This window comes from Spodoptera frugiperda, chromosome 20, assembly GCF_023101765.2.
Source record: "Spodoptera frugiperda isolate SF20-4 chromosome 20, AGI-APGP_CSIRO_Sfru_2.0, whole genome shotgun sequence".
NCBI classification, from domain to species: domain Eukaryota; kingdom Metazoa; phylum Arthropoda; class Insecta; order Lepidoptera; family Noctuidae; genus Spodoptera; species Spodoptera frugiperda.
The window spans coordinates 11,384,380-11,404,934 of NC_064231.1; the positions used below are offsets into that span (position 1 = coordinate 11,384,380).

At 33.9% G+C, this 20,555-nt stretch overlaps 1 protein-coding gene across 1 annotated transcript in view; it reads left to right on the plus strand.

The window, feature by feature from the left end:
• The window catches only part of LOC118282473 (cell adhesion molecule 3-like), a 268,442-nt gene that overhangs the window by 123,559 nt on the left and 124,328 nt on the right, over positions 1-20,555 (plus strand). Inside the window, exon 4 of the mRNA XM_035603555.2 lies at positions 1,025-1,160. Within this exon, the coding sequence (XP_035459448.2) occupies positions 1,025-1,160 (136 nt within the window). The remainder of the gene's footprint in view (positions 1-1,024; positions 1,161-20,555) is intronic.

Consider the following 20,555-nt stretch of genomic DNA (forward strand, 5'->3'; position numbering starts at 1 on the left):
TCTTACGGATTAAAAACCACCCCGTTCCTACTCCTGCTTTTCGAGCCAGAGCCGCGGTAGTCCGTAGCAAAGGATAACCTAAGGGTTAGAACTGATCATTCTATCTAGTACAGTCTTCACCATTAAAACAACAACGTATTAATTTTTTAGTTAGAAAGTTATTTTAGTTGCCTTTCAAAATCCATTTATTTTATCATACTATTATTCCCAAAAAAAAAATTGGATTGGTAATCTCTAACCATTGATTTGACTGGAAATCAAAAAAATAAAATCCTAAAATTTTATAGACGTGTCTAGTTACATTGCAATCCAATTTATGAATAGCACTGAAAATATAAAATAAACGCATAAAAGCCTCTATTACATTCACCAATATTTAAACTTTATAGTTGGGTGAACCAAATCATGCAAATGGCCTCCACTCGCGTTTTTATTTTGAGTAATTTACTAAAATGTATTCATTATTCAGAATACATATGTATGCATTGTAACATTGTACATAGATTAAATTTACAATAATGATAGGAATAATGTATGATTTCAAATATGTATTGATTATTTCATTTGTCTACCATTTATTCGTTTGGGAGGCAGATACATAGTAGTGATATCGGTGCATGCTTATTTTAACACGCTTTTATTAGGTCATCGTGTTTTTTATCAATAAGATTAAAGTATCATAGTACTCCTAAATATGATAAATCAATTTAGTATACGAGGATGTGTCTTCCAGTAGCCTTAGTAAGATTTTGCCTTACGTTTAAAGTAATCGAAACGAGATCGCGCTGTGATTTGTTGGTTTATTCGACCCGGCCAATTAGAGCGCACAACACGCTCTCGTTTCGATTACTTTAAACGTTAGGCCATATTATACATGTAATTTTCTTCCTAAAATAACTATAACCAATCAACTTAACAAGACACCACATCTAATCCTAGAAACATATCTTAACAGGCCAAAATAAACCTTTCACATATCCATTTAAACTTAGTATTCGTGAATAATCGAAAATATTTCTCTCAGGTGTCAAGATCGACATCCCAGCAAGTGGTTTTACGTGAGGCGACGCGTGCACTCGCCGGCAGATACCGCTGTGAAGTGTCGGCCGACGCTCCTTCCTTCCACACTCAAGTGCGGTCAGCATACATACATGTCGTTGGTAAGTGATATTCTAGATCTAGATATTTCATAGATTTTATATGAATTTACACTATTTTGTTAAATGTAGTTTTCCTTTAAACAAGGAATAAACTTTTGTTGTCTTTTCTAATCGAAATATTTGACGCAAACAAGAACGAAAATGAAGCTGATCTTAAATTCTTCTTATATCTACAATACAGTGTAGTTGTCATACAATTATTCAACTTGTCGAAATTGTGCACATTTTTTTTAGAGAAGAAAGTCATCCTGTGACTTTTCCCGCCTTTGGCGAGGTGAGAGAAAGTGTCAAACTCTTACTGAATAAAAACCACACCCTGCTTCTCCAGACCCCCGGTAAACCTGTTAGGTAGTTTGCAGCTCCGGATCGGGCACCAGCCTTACTGGATTGTACGATCTAGAAAACGTGTTCAGTCAAACTAAACCGAGAAAAATAAAACGGAACATTGAAATGCAAATGTATTAGAGCGACGGTCAGACGAAATCTAAGTCAATTTACTTTAAAATAGAAGAAAACACGATAACAATCAGCTCATTCAGGAAAAGCAATAAAAAGACGCGCTAAAAGGGTGTAAAAGAAGATTTAATCAAGTCTGACCCCTTGAGAAAGACATTTGTCTATTGACTTTGTTTTTTTTTTCTTAGAAGTTCGGAACTAGAGTAGTTGGGCATCACTTAGTTAATGCAGATAGTAACACGTCTTGAATTTAAGGTACGAATAAAATCCTCGGGGTTGCATTCTCCAATAATGTTCTGAGCGCCGTCAAGAGTTACTGTAAAATTATATTTGTTTTTGTAAATAGATTACATGATAACACTTTTACATGTCAATCTCTAAAATAAATAATAATAATAAGCCGGATTGAGGATTTCTTTAACGGATTATTCTGAGAAGAAATACTGAAACAAAATCAGAGGTCGTTATTATGAATCACTCACTCACTCACTCGTAGTTATTATGAATGTTTACTACGTCTATCTATTAGATACTAGAAGTGGTGTAAACCAACTAAAAGTTCATAGTGTTTACATACAATATTTATTTCCCTTTTTTATATGTATTTTTTATGTTGCTTTTTTCTGATAGCCAAATTAATCAAGACCAAACTTAACCTACATGTAGTTTTAAAGCAGGCAAAAAGTTCAATAGCATACGGTACATCTGCAGTTAGCTAAATAACTCAATGGCACACTTTTGTTTTACTTTACATTTTCGAACTATAGTTGGGCCATTACAAACGTGTGAACTGTCATAAGTATTTTTTATCAGATCTCTCGCTCACACTTATGCCAGTTGTGTGGGATAGTCACATTATTATGACGTGACAGTACCCACGTTTGTAGTAAACCAACTATAGTTTACGGAGCTACACTAAAGCATGAAGGTTATAAACCCTTAACTTTCTTTGTATAAAAATCTCAAGTTTTCCTACTTTCATTCCACCCGCTTACTTAATAGTCAATTAGAATTTTCTTTTCACGTAAACAGCACTTTATTCTGTTTTCCTTCTAATTAACTGCGTTCCTTGCAATTTCTAGATAGTTTATTATTTTCAGAGCGCTCTAGAGGTTATTGTTGACGATTTACTTTTCACTATTGACAAAGTCTTTAGCTTTTTAAATGTGTATTTTAATTGTAGCTGTTTTTAATCAGAAAGTATATGTTCATGGAGTATGTATGTAGGTACTAAAACGTTATTTTATACAATACTTTTCCATATAATACTATCATATTTCGTCTCTAAATCATTCAAAGAAAATAACACAAACTACAATACATATTACATACAATAAAAAACTTATACAGAAATAAATTGTATATCTCAACACAATTTGTATGTAGGTAATCGTATACATTTGGGAGTAAATCTCGTGGTGCGGTAAAATGGCCTCTATTATCATATACACAATGCCTATAAGCTATTGTTGGGGACCCATTTGCATGGAGGAATGGCCATCGATCGGGCTACTCACTTCCTTCAGTTGGCAGGATAAGAAGTGAATGTGTATGATCGCTTGATTATCATTATGTAGCCATTTTACTACCTAACCCTTGGGTCGGTTGACGGGGGTCTCCTCTACCTAAGAAGATTTGCTATAATCTTCCAGCGACAAATGTGTAGTTCCTTGGTTGGCTCTTGCATCACCTATGGGAAAAGCGGTATTAGTGACAAATGTATTCCACTCTCATTCTCTTTCCCTCTTTTTCTCTATTTCTCTCTGTTTCCAGTTTTGTTTTTTGCTATTATATTGTGGTTGAATTTATTGTCTTGTCTTACTGTCTTGATTCCATCTCAAGATTTTAAAAGTGGAAAAGCTAGGGATGGACTATACCTTGAGTTTAGCAGTCCCTTTTGCGACCACTTGCGTAGTATCTCACATTAAAACAATACAAGACAATCGATTATAAATATGATCAAACTGGTCAAATTATTCATGCTGATCAAACGTACCATTGCGGGGTTGAACGATTTCATTGTCTCAATAAGAACCAATACCCAATAGGCGCTCAATGTTCAAATATAGATATTAATCTACACCCACATAATATATGTACACATGTATTGTATTTTAATATATATCAGAGGATTTATCCTGTATGATTTTGTTCCGTTTAGTACGAGTAAAGCCTCGTCTCCACTAGGAACATTTTGTTGAGGGACATGTGTCCTCAGACGACATTGCCGCGACATTTTTTGACTGTGCGACTAAGAACAGTAGATACTAATCGTGACTGCACAGATGTAAGTTTCGAGGTCCAGTTTGATACCATGTTTTCCAAAAACTTAATTACTTCGAAGACTTGTAATAGTGTGAAACCTTTTATTAGTAATACAGATTTTCTTGTCTATTCTGTGTTGTGTTAATTGGGTGGATGACCAATTTTTATTTTTATGTTCGTCTTGTTTTAAAATAATTTAAAATATTGGACACGTATTTTTTATTTTCTTACGGAAACAAATACTTTCGATGATATGTCCATTTGAAATATCTTGGGACATCACCACTAGGTATATTTTATACGTAGGAATGACGTATTTGCTCCAACTCCTGACCTTTGTTTCTAATATTTTTTATTATGTAAGAGACGGACAAAATAGATTTTTAATTTCCATACTCCCTCATCATGCCTATTAGCTTACATGGTACAATGTACCTAAACATGTTGGCTTAACGTTTTATGCAGAGCCGGTGTCCCCTTTACAATCTTCAATATTCAAAGTACATATTGGAAATGAGAGGAACGAAAAAAATACTAGAAGAAACTTTTTCGAAGTTAAAAATGCGGTCAGGTGTTCCAGCCAAAATGGGATTTGTGTCGAAAATTTTCAGTGTGTAATATTAGTACGATATCGATCGGTTGGCTTTAGAAACTATCTGGATTTTTTTTTATCCGGCTCAGTGGACACGAAAAGTTTTCCTGTACAAATACCAGCAAGTCAAGAACTTTATTGTTTGGTAATAAAGTTGAAAATGTAATAAAAATTTGGTATTTTGCTGTATTAATATCTGGGGATAATTATATCCCACCATTGTTGGTTATGAAAAAGATATTGAAGTAAGTTGAGCTCAATTTGTGAATGAATATTTATAGTATAAAAAACTTATAGACCTACTTATTAAATATAACGTATAGTATAAAATATTTAGAAATGCATAATAAAATAAATACATATGTTCCACAATAAAGCAGTATCATGATTTTATTCTTCAAAATTTCAAGTGGAAACTGACATAATCTTAGGCAGTCACAAAATTTTTCCTTTTACAAAACCAATATAGTATACGATAAAAATTCAGGTAAACGACAATTTCCAAACTTACACGATCTTTTAAACTCTTAAACTGTTTTCAATAAAGTTGCTAAGACATTTGTAAATTATCTGGGACACGGGCTTTTGGCACAAGACACAGGTACACAAAATGGCAGGAGATTTTACTACTGTAAGTAACATTCAGTACTACATCCAATTTTTATGGTATATGCCGAAAAACGAGCAGACGGATCACCTGATGATAAGTAAAAGCACCCGCAACACTAAAGGCGTTACACTTACGCTGCGGGCCTTTGGGAGATAGGAATTTAAGAATTGTTGGGGAATCGGGAATCGGTAAGATTGGGAAGGGGGTAATTGGACCTCCAATAACCTCAACTCACACAAACAAACATAACACAAGCGTTGTTTCACAACGGTTTTCTAGTAATTGCAATACTGAAGAAAATAATAATATTCTTATGTGAATAATTTTATTTTATACCTCATGATAGTTTATCGTAAAGTTTATATGAACTTCTTCCCCATACAGATGATACTGTACATCACTGCTTCGTAAAAACGAAAATATCAATAACAGCAGAACGTTTATGGGCCATTTATCAAAACGTCACGAACAAAATTATTATTATAGCAACTTATATAGGTCCTTTTTATACGAGTAACATGGACGTCGCAAAATCCTTTAGCACTCCTTCGTGCGGTCAACCATTCTGTCCATTTTTTTACTGACAACCCGGCCGCGTACAAATTGAAACGTCTCATTCCTTTGAATATGGCTAATTTACTGGACTCCCTGGCCGACGGATTTTTTCCTAAAGTTCCATATAAAAAGTTGGGGATATAAAATTATGTATGTGTGTGTGTGTGTGTGTGTGGTCTTATATGTAAATGCTTGGTGTTTGAACGAAGAGATGAATGGTGGCCCTAATATATGGAGAAATCTGACTCCAGTCAGTAAACTGGTCAGATTTTCGCATGGAAAAGTAAAACAAAAAGAGTGTAAAGAGTTAAATTAGTATGATGTAAGTTGTAATCGTTTTTTTTTGGGTTAAACAACATAAAGTATATCTACTGCTGCTCTGTCTTTTAACTTACCTAATAATACTTTGGTAAATATGTGTGACTGTTATTTCTTTTGTATAATAAATTTATACATAACGCCTCTAGAATGTCAATATTGCTATTATGATTTAGTTCACTTTTATTTTTAAAACATTTATACCTTTCGAAGGGAATTTTATAGAACATTTTATTAGTAATTTTTCGTTTACAACCTTTTAAAAAACCGAGATTGATGTAGCTATAAATTTTGTGGCTACATTTTAAGGCAGATTTTTACAAGTCCATTGTCCAGGTTGGGTTTTAATGAAAATAGGGTTTTTTGTGTACCTGTACTGTAGACAAAAAGCGGGTGATTTAGGCAGTAGAGATTATTCGAGTGCGTGTAATCTTTTTAAATAATAATAAAAATGGATGAGTAGGACCGTACTAAAATCAAAGCTAAAAACTCAAAGAAATAAACAGCTTAGTATGTAAATAAACAAATTTATATTCAAAAACCTCAAAGACAATTAAATATATACCTAATTTACAAAACATTTAGGTACATATTGCTTTGTGACCAATAATTTCTTAATCAAAAACAAAATTCTTATTTCAAACCAAAATACATGCTTTTAAAAATACAACGCGAACCAATCTCCATGCGACGTTTATGAATATTTGACCGAGAAGTGTATACTCAATTACTATAGGAGTAAACGAGAGAGCCCGAGGGTATAATCACGTATAGGTATTTTATTACGTTATTTGACCGCCCGTGGGCGGAAAAGTAAATTAGCTTGTTGCTGTCTTATATGGGGGTTCTCGGAAAGAAAACTTGCCCTTTTCATGGTATTTTGTATTGTTTTAGGACGAGAACTAAGAATAAGTTTTCGAGGAAATGTTTGTTGTGACGTTCAATTGGGGCGATGAAAATAGAAAGTAGACGTTTAGAGCCGTTAATTACTTGACATGTAAATACAATGTTGATTTATAATTGAATGAGTCTTTATTCCATTCCTTAGGTCGCGTCTACTTTAGTTTTTTAAAGCAAGATATAATTTTATACAAGACTGCCTCGTTGGTCGAGTGGTCGCAAGTGTGACTGCCGGACAAGAGGTCTCGGGTTCGATTCCTGGGTCAGGCAAAGTATTACTGGGCTTTTTTTCAGTTTTTGAAGATTTCTCAGTAGTAGTAGCACGGAGTCTGAAACTGTGCCCAGTATACGGCAATGGGTGTACATTGTAGAGCATTACGTGCCGTAATGTGCACCTCTGCCTACCCCTTTGGAGATAAAAGGCATGACGATGCACGATATAATTTTATGTGTTTGTAAAAATCGGTATTGGTTAAAACTAGATATGACAATAACCTAGAATCGAGGAAAACAAAACAGTCACATTCGAGCACCTTCTAAAAATAACACAATTTCCGAATTTCCATTTCAAACTTTCACCCATTCGATGCTGACCCAGATTCGGTTCGATCCAAACTATGAGAGTACCAAAAACCAATATTAAATACGATAAATATAAGCTAGCACACAATTTTGGTTCCAATAGAACCCTAAAAATTTACGAACAGCCCTTTTCACTCGGCTTATTCAACTTTACTTTGTATAGGTTGTAAAAATTTTCGTCAGCCATCGAAATTGACAGTGGACACAAGTAATGTTCGGGATTAGTTTTGGACTGTATTTTATTTTTGTTGACTTGTTTTAGTTTTGTATTTTATTTTATTTTTACCATGTTTGTTTTGAATGGGTTTTGTTTTTGACACAATCATGTGTTTGTGTAGGTTGAGAATTTGCTTTATTGTTTGGGATGATTATTTGGTTAGGATAAATAATATTAACTTCTGTAGAATTAAGGATATAACGATAAAATGAATATAATAAGAGTAAATCATTGATATCATAGAAATCGACACTATTTTAATTTAAAAAAATCTGGAATTGTGCCCAGTATACGGCAATAGGCTCATCCCTATTTCGTGGGACTTATAACACAAACGCAGAAAAGTGAGTGTACATTGTACAGTAGCATTATTTGCCTCTGCCTACCCCATCATGGATAAAGGACATGACGATAAAAAGGAGGTGTGAAATAAAAATCTGTATAGGTACTTAAACAGTTGCAACTGCAAGACGTAATTACTCATCCTTTGCTGCTCTGCGCAGAAAAACTCAATCTCTGCTAGAACCGGGATAAAATGCAGCGTAAAAGGTCACAGCGGGAGCTACGTTTTTTATAAACAACCTCCTTTTCAACACCACAAGCATTTACAACAAAAAAGCCACACAATTAAGAAGCTGTTAATTCCTTATTTTATTTATTTTTGTTCTAAAAGGATGTTGGACGTCAAGTTCATGCAAAAATAAGCTTGGAGCGAGCAAAATAAGCCGCTTGGTTGCCCATGAACTGTTCACAATCGAGACAGCTTTGTTTGTCCGTGTTACGGCGGTGACGTGGTAGCTTATTGCCTCGTAACTAGTTTATTAAAGTTATTTTCTCATATTTTTCTTTTGTGTGCTTGTATTATCTTGACTACAATACACCTTAGAACGGTTGGATATTGCTTGGAGATAAATTTTCATTCGGATAACCCTACTAATATTATGAATGTGAAAGTTGGTTTTTGTTTGTTACTCCTTTACGTCAAAACGGCCGAAAGGATCGAGATGAAATTTGACACAGGTGTTTTGGCTTTGAAATTTGACACTGGCGATTCAGGCCGCTGGCAGAAGCTAGTGTGTAATATGTTTTTCAGTCTTATCAGATTTTGAATACCAACTAAAATATTGTGGCAATTTTTTTACAGCTACATAATCTGACGTGCCGCCCACCAAAAATCTGCATCGTTAACATAAAACAAAAACTTTTCAACAAAAAATTATATAAAAATATTTGCAAGTTCTGTTATTTTCATAACTTACTTAATATTTAATTTAAAACTTTTATGTACAACCATAAAAAAATATCATAAAACTCCTCGATGAATATAGCTTATCGTGAGATCGCAGTGAAATCTTATTGGTTCAAGAGAGCGTAAGATTGTAAGCAGGAGGGATTTTTATCGGAACCATTTCTAAGATGTATTTATCCAGGTGGAAAAAAATTATAGCGTCTTCCTCCATTTCATGGGGTTATCTTTTCATACTTAAATGGTGTTTTAATAAAGTTTCTTTCATGTTCTTTGTTTTTAAATGGAAATATTTTTGAGGAAATTTAAATAAATGCCGGAATAGATAGTCTCTAATAGTCTTTATGTTCTTTGATATTGTTTAACGGAACGATGTCTAATTTAATCAACTATTTGATGCATTAAGTTTAAGTTAGGTTTTCCTAACAAGACTTTAAATATGAACTATCTATAAACTACTGCATGGCAGTACTGAATTTAGTTTTCCTATTGCATGCAGATTAGATAATATTTGTCTCTGATTATTTAAGGCCATTTCTTCAAATAATTGAATAATCGAAATAGAAAAATGTATTTAAGACGTTTGTTGTTTTCTAATAAACAGTAAGCTACCACACCACATCCAGCCTTTACTCAGCTTGAGCCTTTTATTCTTTAGTTTGTTTTTTATTCTTCATTCTTAGTGTACATGCAAGCGGTCGCAAATCGGATTTGTGTATCTCCAAGCTTTGAATCGGACCACTGGCATTTTAGTTTTAGATAACTTTGTTCTGTTAAAATGTCCGATCGATGCCCTGGGAGTAGTAATACCAAGGATTTGTTCAGCTGATACGAATTTAGAGAAATGCAATTACTTTTGTTTTCCTTAAGTTGCCATTGGATTTTTCAAAAACAATAATAATTTTGTTTTGTTTTGTAGTTGTAGTAGCTATGCTGCAGATAATGCAGTTTAGCTAATTGATTAATTGCTTTAGACCGTAATTCGTATTATATCATTATAATAATTATCTAATTATACCAATAAACTGGATCATATGTACTGCATCTATGTACCTACGTATTTACATAGACATATCAGATATACCTTCATAAATTACCTCAGTTCTATTTTAACTTTCAGTTCGAATTAGTTCTATATACAAAATATTTTGATGTCATAAATATCTATCTAATCATTACATTTCCCAAGAGTCTGTATGTCTAAAATAAGCGAAGTTTTTATTAGAGAGGTTTATTTATGTTCAAATACTCAAACGTCACTCAATTTTAATTCGCTCTCAAAAATAGTTCTGTCACAATAAATTCTTTGTAAAATGACAGAGATAGCACGATATTTAAATAAAACTTAAATTTGAGTAGCATTACAGTATTCGGAGGTTAAAATTTTATACAGACCTAAAATGTCAAAGGCACAACAGGCTTCCTTGCAACAGACAGGCCAAAGCAAGCTGAGCTTAATAATTCAGATAACATCACGACTCACGACGCAGCCCAACATTATTATAAAGGTCACTGAACAAACTGCATGCTGTCCAGCCCGTACATATTTGCTCCAAGCCAACAACTACAAAACATACACCTCGTCAGCTCAAACTTACCCAATTATAAGTATGAAGTGTGTTGAGTGGACGACTACTCACGTGTGTATTTCGTAAATACGCTACCAGTTTGAAGTTAGAACTATTAGGCGTACGTAAGCCGTAGGGTCCGTAATCCTAACTTACGAGTACTGGTTTTTTATTGACAGAGTTCTTTATAGCTATTATGGGTAAATTTATTTGGTTTTGTGGTCACAGATGTGTGATCTGTACTGTTACGTTTAAAGTAATCGAAACGAGAGCGCGTTCGACGCTCCGATTGGTTAGTTTGTTCGATCCGTCCACCCAGAGCGCCTAACGCGCTCTCGTTTCGATTACTTTAAACGTAAATCAAACTGATACTAAGGATACTGTTCTTACAAGCCAATTAAGGCTACTTAATAAGTATAAATAAAAAATGTAAAGTGAGTTGAGAGTGTACCATATTTAAAAAAAATCATACTGAAAAGTTAAAAGAGGTAATTCATGAGGCTTCATGCCTTAGTTTAAATTCATATTGAAACCAAAAACAAAAAATATAAAAAATCATGCGCCATCCCAAAAAAACTACTTTCATAAGTCATGTTTATAAAAAACGTCGCAGTTTTACGTCCAAATAATTCACAGAGGCAGAACAACGACATTCATATATTCATGTCAAAATCATTTTCGTACGCTACGTGACGAATGTTCACACAAGTTTCGCCACAAATAAGCCGGCGTTAGTGAAAAACGTTCCCACTTTTCTAATAAAACAACGAAACTTGTGTTACTGGTTGTATATCATCACAAATCCATGGTGGTATCTCTCGTTCGATATTTCTTTTAAGCCATGTTTTCACTGTGAATGTTGATACTGCTGTTACTGCAACATGACGTGTAACGTTCGATGTTGCGTGGACCCTGTTTGGAATGATACAATCATTTTAAAATGTTAAGGACTTGTTTCACTATTTCGAGATAGCCGCTATATATCAGATAACTTTGAATTAAGAATGTAATTTGTATGCACTATCTGTCATATAAGTTTATCGGGCATTTATACGAAGGTGGTGAAACAGGCGCTTAATGAGATAAATGAAGTTATTGTTTATTCTCACAGTTATACAAAATTAAATTACCGTACCGTACCAATTATTTCATTATGCATGATGCATATCTACTTCATCTACTGTATCAAATGTCATGATAGGAGTACAAACGTGCGTTACGTACATAATGTTGCAGACCTAAGTTACGTACCATGTTGCAGAGAACTTTATGCCCTAGTATATCCGAAGCTTTACCCTGATTTACGCCAGTATGCGTTTCCCTCCATTCTTTATATGGGAAAGTAAGGCCGTAAGCCTTATTATTAACTCATTTTATTTGTTCAATTTCCATTTACGAGTCTGATTATAAGGAATGTGTGTAAGTCTTTGTTTGTGAAACAAAAGTTTTTGTGTTAGCTTCATGATGAAGTACAACAAGATCCCTACAAGTTGGTGGGATTATTCTTATTTTGGGAACACAAATAGTATATTAAGTAAGGCTTGATGCCTCTGTGTGCGTGATGAATGAAGTTAGGCGCTCTCTCCGGGATTATTGATAATAGATATTGGATTAAGACGAAAATGAGGTTCTATATAAATGGTGGCGGAATAAATGGTACAGATCAAGAGTGGGATTATGTCTTTGACAGTACCTAGATGTTTTGTAATATTTTATATATAGATTTTCTCGTATTTCTGATTTGTTGAATGGAGGATGTGAGCACTTTTTTAGGGATCAACATCTTCCATATTTTTCCCGCCTCTGAGGCTCGTCTTGTCTGAGAGTCTTCTCTTGCTGAATAAAAACCACCCTGCGTCCCGGAGTAAGATCCTGCTTTTCGAGCCGGAGTCCCGGTAACGCGCTAGGCAGTCTGCATCTCAGGACATAAAGCGCTGGACTAAAGACTAGATCCTCAAGTTATATCAAAATATTCCGCCTTATGTCGTACATTACTTTCACAAGCTGTCAAGAAGCTACAATAAGACAAAGTTCCTTCTAACTAAAGTGTTTGCCAAAGTCTGCACGTGGAACAACATTTATCCTAATTTTATATTTGTCTTAAGTTAATTATGTATTCCTTTGTAAACATAACAGAGAGATAAATATGGGTACCTGAGAAGTATGGGAACATTAATATTTACTTCGTATTATCAATGCGTTTATAGTTTTGTTGAGTTGTTGTTGAAGTGATTTTATTGTAACTTTTGTGAGACATACTAAATTAATTATTATGTTATCGGCTTACTCACGTATTGTTTTGACGAGGAACTCGACTAGTTTCAAGCCATGCTAGAGGCTCATATTCATGAGTAGCATTCCGCGACACACGACGTGGTGATTGTCGCGCTGCTACTGGCGATTCGAGCTACGCGCCCATCGCGCCCTCTGCCTGGAATCGCGCGTACTATCCGTAACTTTTTTTTTGTCTTTTGACTGCGTAAAAATAGCGGTAGAAAGCTAGTAAACTTTAAAGCTTCGTCAGTTAACGTACCAGTTGACACAATTAATTTATAATTCTGACCGATTTTCGCTATCTTTGATCTATGTAACAAAAAGCAGCATATGACACTAGACCAACAAATTCAATAAACATTTTTGTACAAAAGTGCCTACCATTGCCCCGAGATACACAAAACCAAAAGGTCACAAATCCTTTGCCCTAAAAAACTCTTGTAAAATCCAAATATAAAATGTTCAATTTAAATCCAATGTACGAATGAATGCGACATCCCTTTTGATTGGATATAAATGACCTCTCGATGTCGAATTTGCCTCGAGGACATCAATTTAATACGCGCCAAAGGTATTTTATTATAGCACTTATTTCTACATAAATAAGGACGTTAATGCGAATTATTGGGGCGAGCTAACGAATGAGAGACACTGTATTGTGTGTATGAAGAGGCGATTTATAGGTATTGGTAGTACTAAAAGCATTGATACAATATTGTCAAATTTAAGCGTATGTTACAAAAGCAATATTGAAACATAATATTTTATAGATATTTCTAAGTTAGATAGCTAGGTTCTAACATTAAAACTAAATTTGGATTCTGACATAAAAGCCAAAATGTTGCCCAAAGCAATTACTTTTAACAACGTCATAATTAACAACTAAAAACACTACAACATGCGTAACAGCAAACCAAACACAACAGGTATTTATTAAAACACACAAACCGCTTACAGTATTATGCTAATTGGCATCCATTACGAAAATTGAATCCGAGTAGGAATCAGTGAAGGCGCGAGTGCGCTAATCGTTATTAAATCGATATTAATGATCACTCGAGTCGAGATGTCAATTCGTCGACACTCGAGGGAGTTCGTGCACGCATATAGAAAATGCACGAGCGACGTAAAACTGAAACGATTTATTATTCGACGACGTGTGAAATACGTAGGCGACTAGTGATGGGAATTTCGAATATTTTCGTTGTTGTTATTCGATTTTGGTGTATAAAATGTTTTGTGTACTTGCCAATTTTAGATGTGTTGTCGTAATAAAAACAATTGGATTTCGTTTTTTTTTTTATTTGTTTTGTGCTGATTTTTACGTTGTACTGAAAAGTTAAAACTAAATTGTTTGCACTAAAACGTATTTTTTTAAATCTTTGAATTGATAGGTCTTTTCATGTTGTTTCACATCACATCAAATCAACAGCCTATAAGTGCCTCCGGGCTATCACGTGACCAATGATGTTGTTTGTACATGCTTCATTATTGTACATACGTACTAAATAATACTAATGCGGATAGTAATAAATCTGAAAACAAAGAAATCAAATATTTTTTAATTCGTTAATTGATGTTATTATTTCATCGTGAATAACACAACATGTATGCTCGACACAAAATATAATAATGTACCACTATAATATTTTACATAGAAATCGCGAGCAAATTATGCGAAATAAGGCCCACCGTAGGTTCGCGGCTCGTGAAAATCCAATTGACTCGCGACCCGCGATTGAAATCTATTATTGATAGGGAATTCAAAATGGCGACTATTCATTAGTCCCTCGATACGCGAGCTTTGTACGTATACGATTCGAATCGATTTCGATGACACGAATATTCGATTTCATGTTTAATGAGAAGCGAGTGATGTTTACATTAATGTTTTCGAAATTATGTAATAATGCAGTAATGCAGTGCGTTTTATGTTCCCGTCTGATAAAAGTGATGAAGTTATGTTTGATTGCTGCATTCATTGCTGTTTTACTGTTATTTAATGGCAAAAATTATGTATATTTCTTATTGTTAATGTTAATTTTTATGTTTATTTACTGACTATGGTTTTTCTGTAAATTCTTCTTATTTGAGTTTTGTATTGTTTTATATATTATATATGTATAACCCGGAAACGGGCAGACAGATCATAGTAATTATAGAGGATGTTTAAATAAATATAAGGTAAAGTTTTAATTATAGCTTTAATTTTCTAAGTGACTGATTAAAAAAATAAACCTTATTAAATTAAGTTAAGAATACTGCTGAAGGAATGCTAAAACTCCTTGATCGACCAGAAATCTTGTGCTTAGAAGTACCAATAATTTGCAATGTTTTAAGCCAAAATACTTCTTTTGATTATGTTATTAAAGTTGGTTTCCGAGAATTTCACTTAAGCAACCCGAATGTATTGGAACGAGAAATACATATTTGTTTAGCAATTCTGCGAAACCAATACGTTGTATGTGTTAATTGAATTTGTATATGTTTACATTTCCTAGAAATATATGGCGAATGTTACTTCCGAAAACAAACACAACATTTCAAACTGCTATATGTATAAGATAACAAGTTGGTCTAGTGATTATGATATCTAGTTGATTAGAATCGATTCCCAGAAGTAAGTCAAGATATTTCAAAGTTTGCTCTGTAATTGGCCGTTGCTAAGAATTAGAGTAAGTAAATTCGGTTAACTATTATAATTAACATGTATACAATTGATATCAAAATTCATTCTACTAATATTATTTATAAATGCAAAAGTCCGTATGCTTGTTTGTAACTAATTTACGTCAAAACGCCTGAAGGAATCGAGATGAAATTTGAAACAGGAGTATATTATGGTTTGGATTAACACATGGCGAAGCAATGGCAAAAGAAGCTAGTGTTATAATACATTTTAACTTGATTCTACAATAAAATCTGCAGTCCTCAGGAGCTCAAAAGTATTTTTCGAATCAACTCAACGTGGCAGTACATTTCCGACGAACTCATAATTATTCACGATACTCTACAGTTTACCTTTCCCATTAAAAACAAACTTTATAAACAAATCAAAACACAAACACTTCATAAACACAAGCAAAAACAACTGAAGAACGGGACTGAAGAAAAACTATTTTTAACTGAAAAATAAGCTCATATATTTTGAAACAATGTACAAATCTTTCAGTTCCGACAAACTGGCGCTTTAGCTCGACAAGTTGCAGGCAGGTGGCGCCTCTGGCGTCGCCGGAAGTGGCGGTAACGGCCTACTTCCGGCACGTCGACGCCTCGAGCCCACACCTTGTTATGTTGGGGCTACATGAGAATTAGACCTCTTTTGTTTTCTTTCAAATGGTGGGCAGTTTTTCAATGTTAATTTGGTGGGCGTATCGGTCAGTTTTATTGTACATAATTGTACCGTATCTATTACGAGGTAATAGGAACTGTTCTGGAACATGTAATTGGTTGTTAAGTATATCATTTTATATGTGTAAATGGAAAATACAGTACTTATCTGACGACTCAACGTTGTCATATATTTTGTTGTCCAAGAGATTTTTTTATCTTTTTTATCATTTTTTACTAATCTGACTGATGCTTAATGAATTTCGCGTGTAGAACCAAAAAAATTTGTGTAATGATGAATGAATGATGTAATGATAAAGACTGGGAAATCTACGTCTCCACTAACTCTACGAATGCGATTCACCGCGAACTAAGAACTAATTTACATGCAATTAACTGAAGAAAGAATATTATCAAAAATACATTTAGTTATTTATTTAACACTGTATGGACAATCAAACAAAGGCAGGTTTAATGCCGACTGGCACTCTACCAGCTAACCGCAGGGTGGAGCAGATAATTGTTATGGTAGATTCGAAACAAGTATTTAATGATAAGCCGAAGTGCAAAATGAACTGATATGTATAAATATAACCCAATAACATAAGAATTTAGTACATAAACTAAATAATAAATCATCAAGCTATTTTTCCCCTCAATTGAAACTCAGAGCACCGTTGTTTGCAAGTCTGCATTCTTTGCAAAAGAATTTTCATATAAAAAGAAAACAAACAAACTCCAGTTTTATTATATAAAATATAGATATAATATATAGGTACATACAGCGTTATGGTTAGACATTAAAGTATATTTTCTTCCTCTACAGGTTGGTTAAGCCATAAACATTCGTATATCTAGAGTGATAAAGTTTATTATCGTTTTATCTGTGAACTCACTCACCGAATGTTTAATATTTTTATGACTTTTATATTTAAATGATATGTTTGAATGCACTTTCAACATTTATGTACGGAAAACTCGTTTTATTATATTTTTATTGGCTTTTTCGCTGTGGTTGTGGAGACTTTAACTTTGAAAGTAGACTGATGGTGCATCGGAATTTATTAGTGTTTTGCATGCAAATTATATAACTTTGATTTATTTGCGTGAGCTTATTTTGAGTGCTGAGAAAACTTGGTATACAAAATTGACTATCTCAAACGCATATAAAAATGTAATCACAATACTTTTATATATTTTTTTATTATATAAAGCTGAAGAGTTTGTTTGAATGCTTCAATCTCCAGAAATACTGGCCCAATTTGGAAAAATATTTTTGTGTTGTATAGTCCATTTATTGCGGAAAGTTATAGGTCCACAGCTCTATAAATCAAAAGAAACAGAACGGGTGAAACCACGCGAATTTAATTAGTCTTTAATGTAGGTGCATAAAAATAATGAAGTATGACGTAGGTACTCTTGAATATAATTTTAATCGGTAATAATAGCACAGAGTCTCGAATCGTGCTAGGTTTATGGGTAATTCTCATTCGCTTTTATATTATTAAACTCTTAGCAAAACTGCGGTGAAGTGAGTATGTCGTCATACGTACACCTTTACCCACCCCTTTGGCAATTAAAGGCATGATAATCAGCATAATTCATACATTTACTAGTTTAAAATGTTTAAAATTGCTAGAAAACTAAAGCCTTCAAAAATCTTCTTACAATTCACACAAAGATTAAAACCTAAGTTTCAAATCTTGACCTTGAACCGACCAGCGTCCATTTTGTATGAACACGGATGTACCTATAATTTATAATGCCCGAAGTTGAAGAGGTCACCGACCCTTTGACACCGTGAATATTTTATGTATTAAGTCTTAAGTTACAATGTTCTTTAAAGTTAAGAGATTACTAGGGCCTTGAGTGGAAAGTTTAGTATCAGCCCACTTTGACTCGATGTTAATAATTAGTTCGGGGATTAAGCAAATGAATTGATTGGAAGTTAATTAAAATGGATATCACCTTTTGATGCCCTTAGTTTAAAGAGATAGACTGATTAGAATGGTGTGTTTAAGCTGTAGTTAAAGTTGGTGATTGTTAATTTATTTTTATTTCGTCGTGAACCAGATATAAAGTCTTATTATAAGTTTCGTGAGACATACTAAATTAATTCTTATGTTATCGGCTTACTCACATAACAGTTTGATGAGGAACTCGACTAGTTTCAAGCCATGCAAGAGGCTCATAGTAATAAGCAGTATTCTGTGACTCATAATGCGGCGATTTCCGCACGGCTACTGAATAGTGCGATAAAATTAAATTATAAAAAGACATTGAAGAAGCTCAAATTATTCCCACCTCCTATCGTAAAATGGCACCCCATACACTTAAAGAAATAACTCAGAACCAAAGTTTATCGGCAGCAAACAATGGATTCTATGAGCTCACGCGAGCCGTGATTCTCGCAATAGTTACCTTCATACGTAGCACAATCGTACAGTCTATGCCATGCAAAATTTTCAAATCGTGAATACTTTGAAAAGTTTCAAATAAGCGTTTCTCGACTTGCCACGGTTCCCGCTCACAGTCCGTCAATTTGAGGACGTAGTGTGAAGTTTAGTTCAACGAAGTTTCCACAAAAGAATAACTTTTCACACGGTATTCTTAAAAGCTTTTATCGATTCATTTCGAAGAAATAATATTGTTGAATGTTGATGTTACTTTAGTATTATTAGTGGCATGCAAATGAATTGTGTTTTGTTCTCTGAGACATACTCGTATATCTAAATTAGAAATACCATTTTAATCAAAAGCCCTTTTTAATATACCGAAAAGTACTGTCATGAATATGAGCCTCTAGCATGGCTTGAAACTAGTCGAGTTCCTCGTCAAACAGTTTCGTGAGTAACCTGATAGATAACATAATAATTAATTTAGTATGTCTCTCGGAACAATCCCAATACTATTTAAAATCAGAATGTACTCTTTATAGCTATAATTTATTTGTAAGCTTCTACATTGCACTGCCACGAATCAATCCCATTAATTTATATGTACCATTTAGTCCTTATTTCTATGACATCATCAGTAAAGACTTGTTCTAATGGGCGATGGGCTTCATTTTCCTGTACTTAATGAATGGTCGTTATCACTTGCCTTGTACTGGTTAATAAGTTTGATACGTGAGTCGTGTAATAAACTTTATTATTGCACTTTTTGTTGACAGTCATTAAGCATTGTCTTTATGTGTAAAGATGATATTTGGTATCTATTTATTTAGTAGTACGAGGAGTCTAGAATTGTGCCTAGTACATGGGACTTATAACACAAAAGGTGAAGAGTGGGTCCGGGATAATAGGCGTGACGTTGCATGTAATTTAATGAAGATATGAACAGTTACATTGTGGTATGTATTTTATTATCCATAGAAGTTCGCGAGCTATTATATTTTTCTAAGTATCTTATGATTGCCATATCTTATCATAAGTGTTCCAAGACAGAGACCGAATATGAGATCTCGCGTTCAGAGACCTTAATGTAACAAAGTAAGATTACTTCAAATGTAAAGCGCACTCATACAGAGGGTACTGTAGTGGTACTGTAGTCAAGTAATACTACATCTTCAGTCACTCTTTTACAAAACTTCAACTTAAAAAGTGTTGTTAGTGTTTTTTACATACCATACCACCGATACTGCCAGGCAAAGCACGACTATGTACTATGGTACGGTACACAATTTTAACGAATGGTACGGCGACACACCGTCGAACGGTTGTGGCTTCACAATCCCACCTTGTATAGTTCCAGTACTAACTGCCAGCTCTAAACCAAGCGAGATCTCGGTTTGGTGAATACACGGACGTTTGTATTGAATGTTGTGGATTTTTTTCTTTATTTTTTGGTTTGTGTATTGAATGAATATACACAACAATAGTCGTGGTTGCCCGGAGGTTTGTAGCGCACGCTTCTTGTGTAAGAGGGTGCGGGTTTTAAACCTGCCAACGGCAAGTACTAATGTGAAATTTTCCAAGTTATATGTAACATTAGACACCATTGACTAACGGTGATTAAGATTATGTAGACTCTACTGGCAAAGGAAACATCGTGAAACCTGAGCTTGTAATTATAAGTTTGAAGTCTCCAATCCGCATTGGGCAAACGTAGTGATTAATGCTCAAGCCTTTGGTCAGCAGTGGCCACTTATTATTACCATTTAGTTATATTATTTTGATATGACTATGGCATCAACTTCTAGATTTTTTTTATTTCTTAGTTTTTACTCTTTGTTTATTTTTAATTCTTTGAAGTCGGTTTTTTAAACGCAGTTTTTTTACTAACATAAAACAGAACTAATAAAATTGGATTACAACATTTTAGCACTCAACAGAAACACTCAAGAATTAAATGTGACGCACTCCTTTAAAACAGTAAGAACAGTAGCTGTTTCGTTGCTGACTACATTGAATAAAAGCTTCAATATAAGAAGAATTCTACGAGAAACGATTACACTACTTATTCTCTACGGCAAGCAATTTA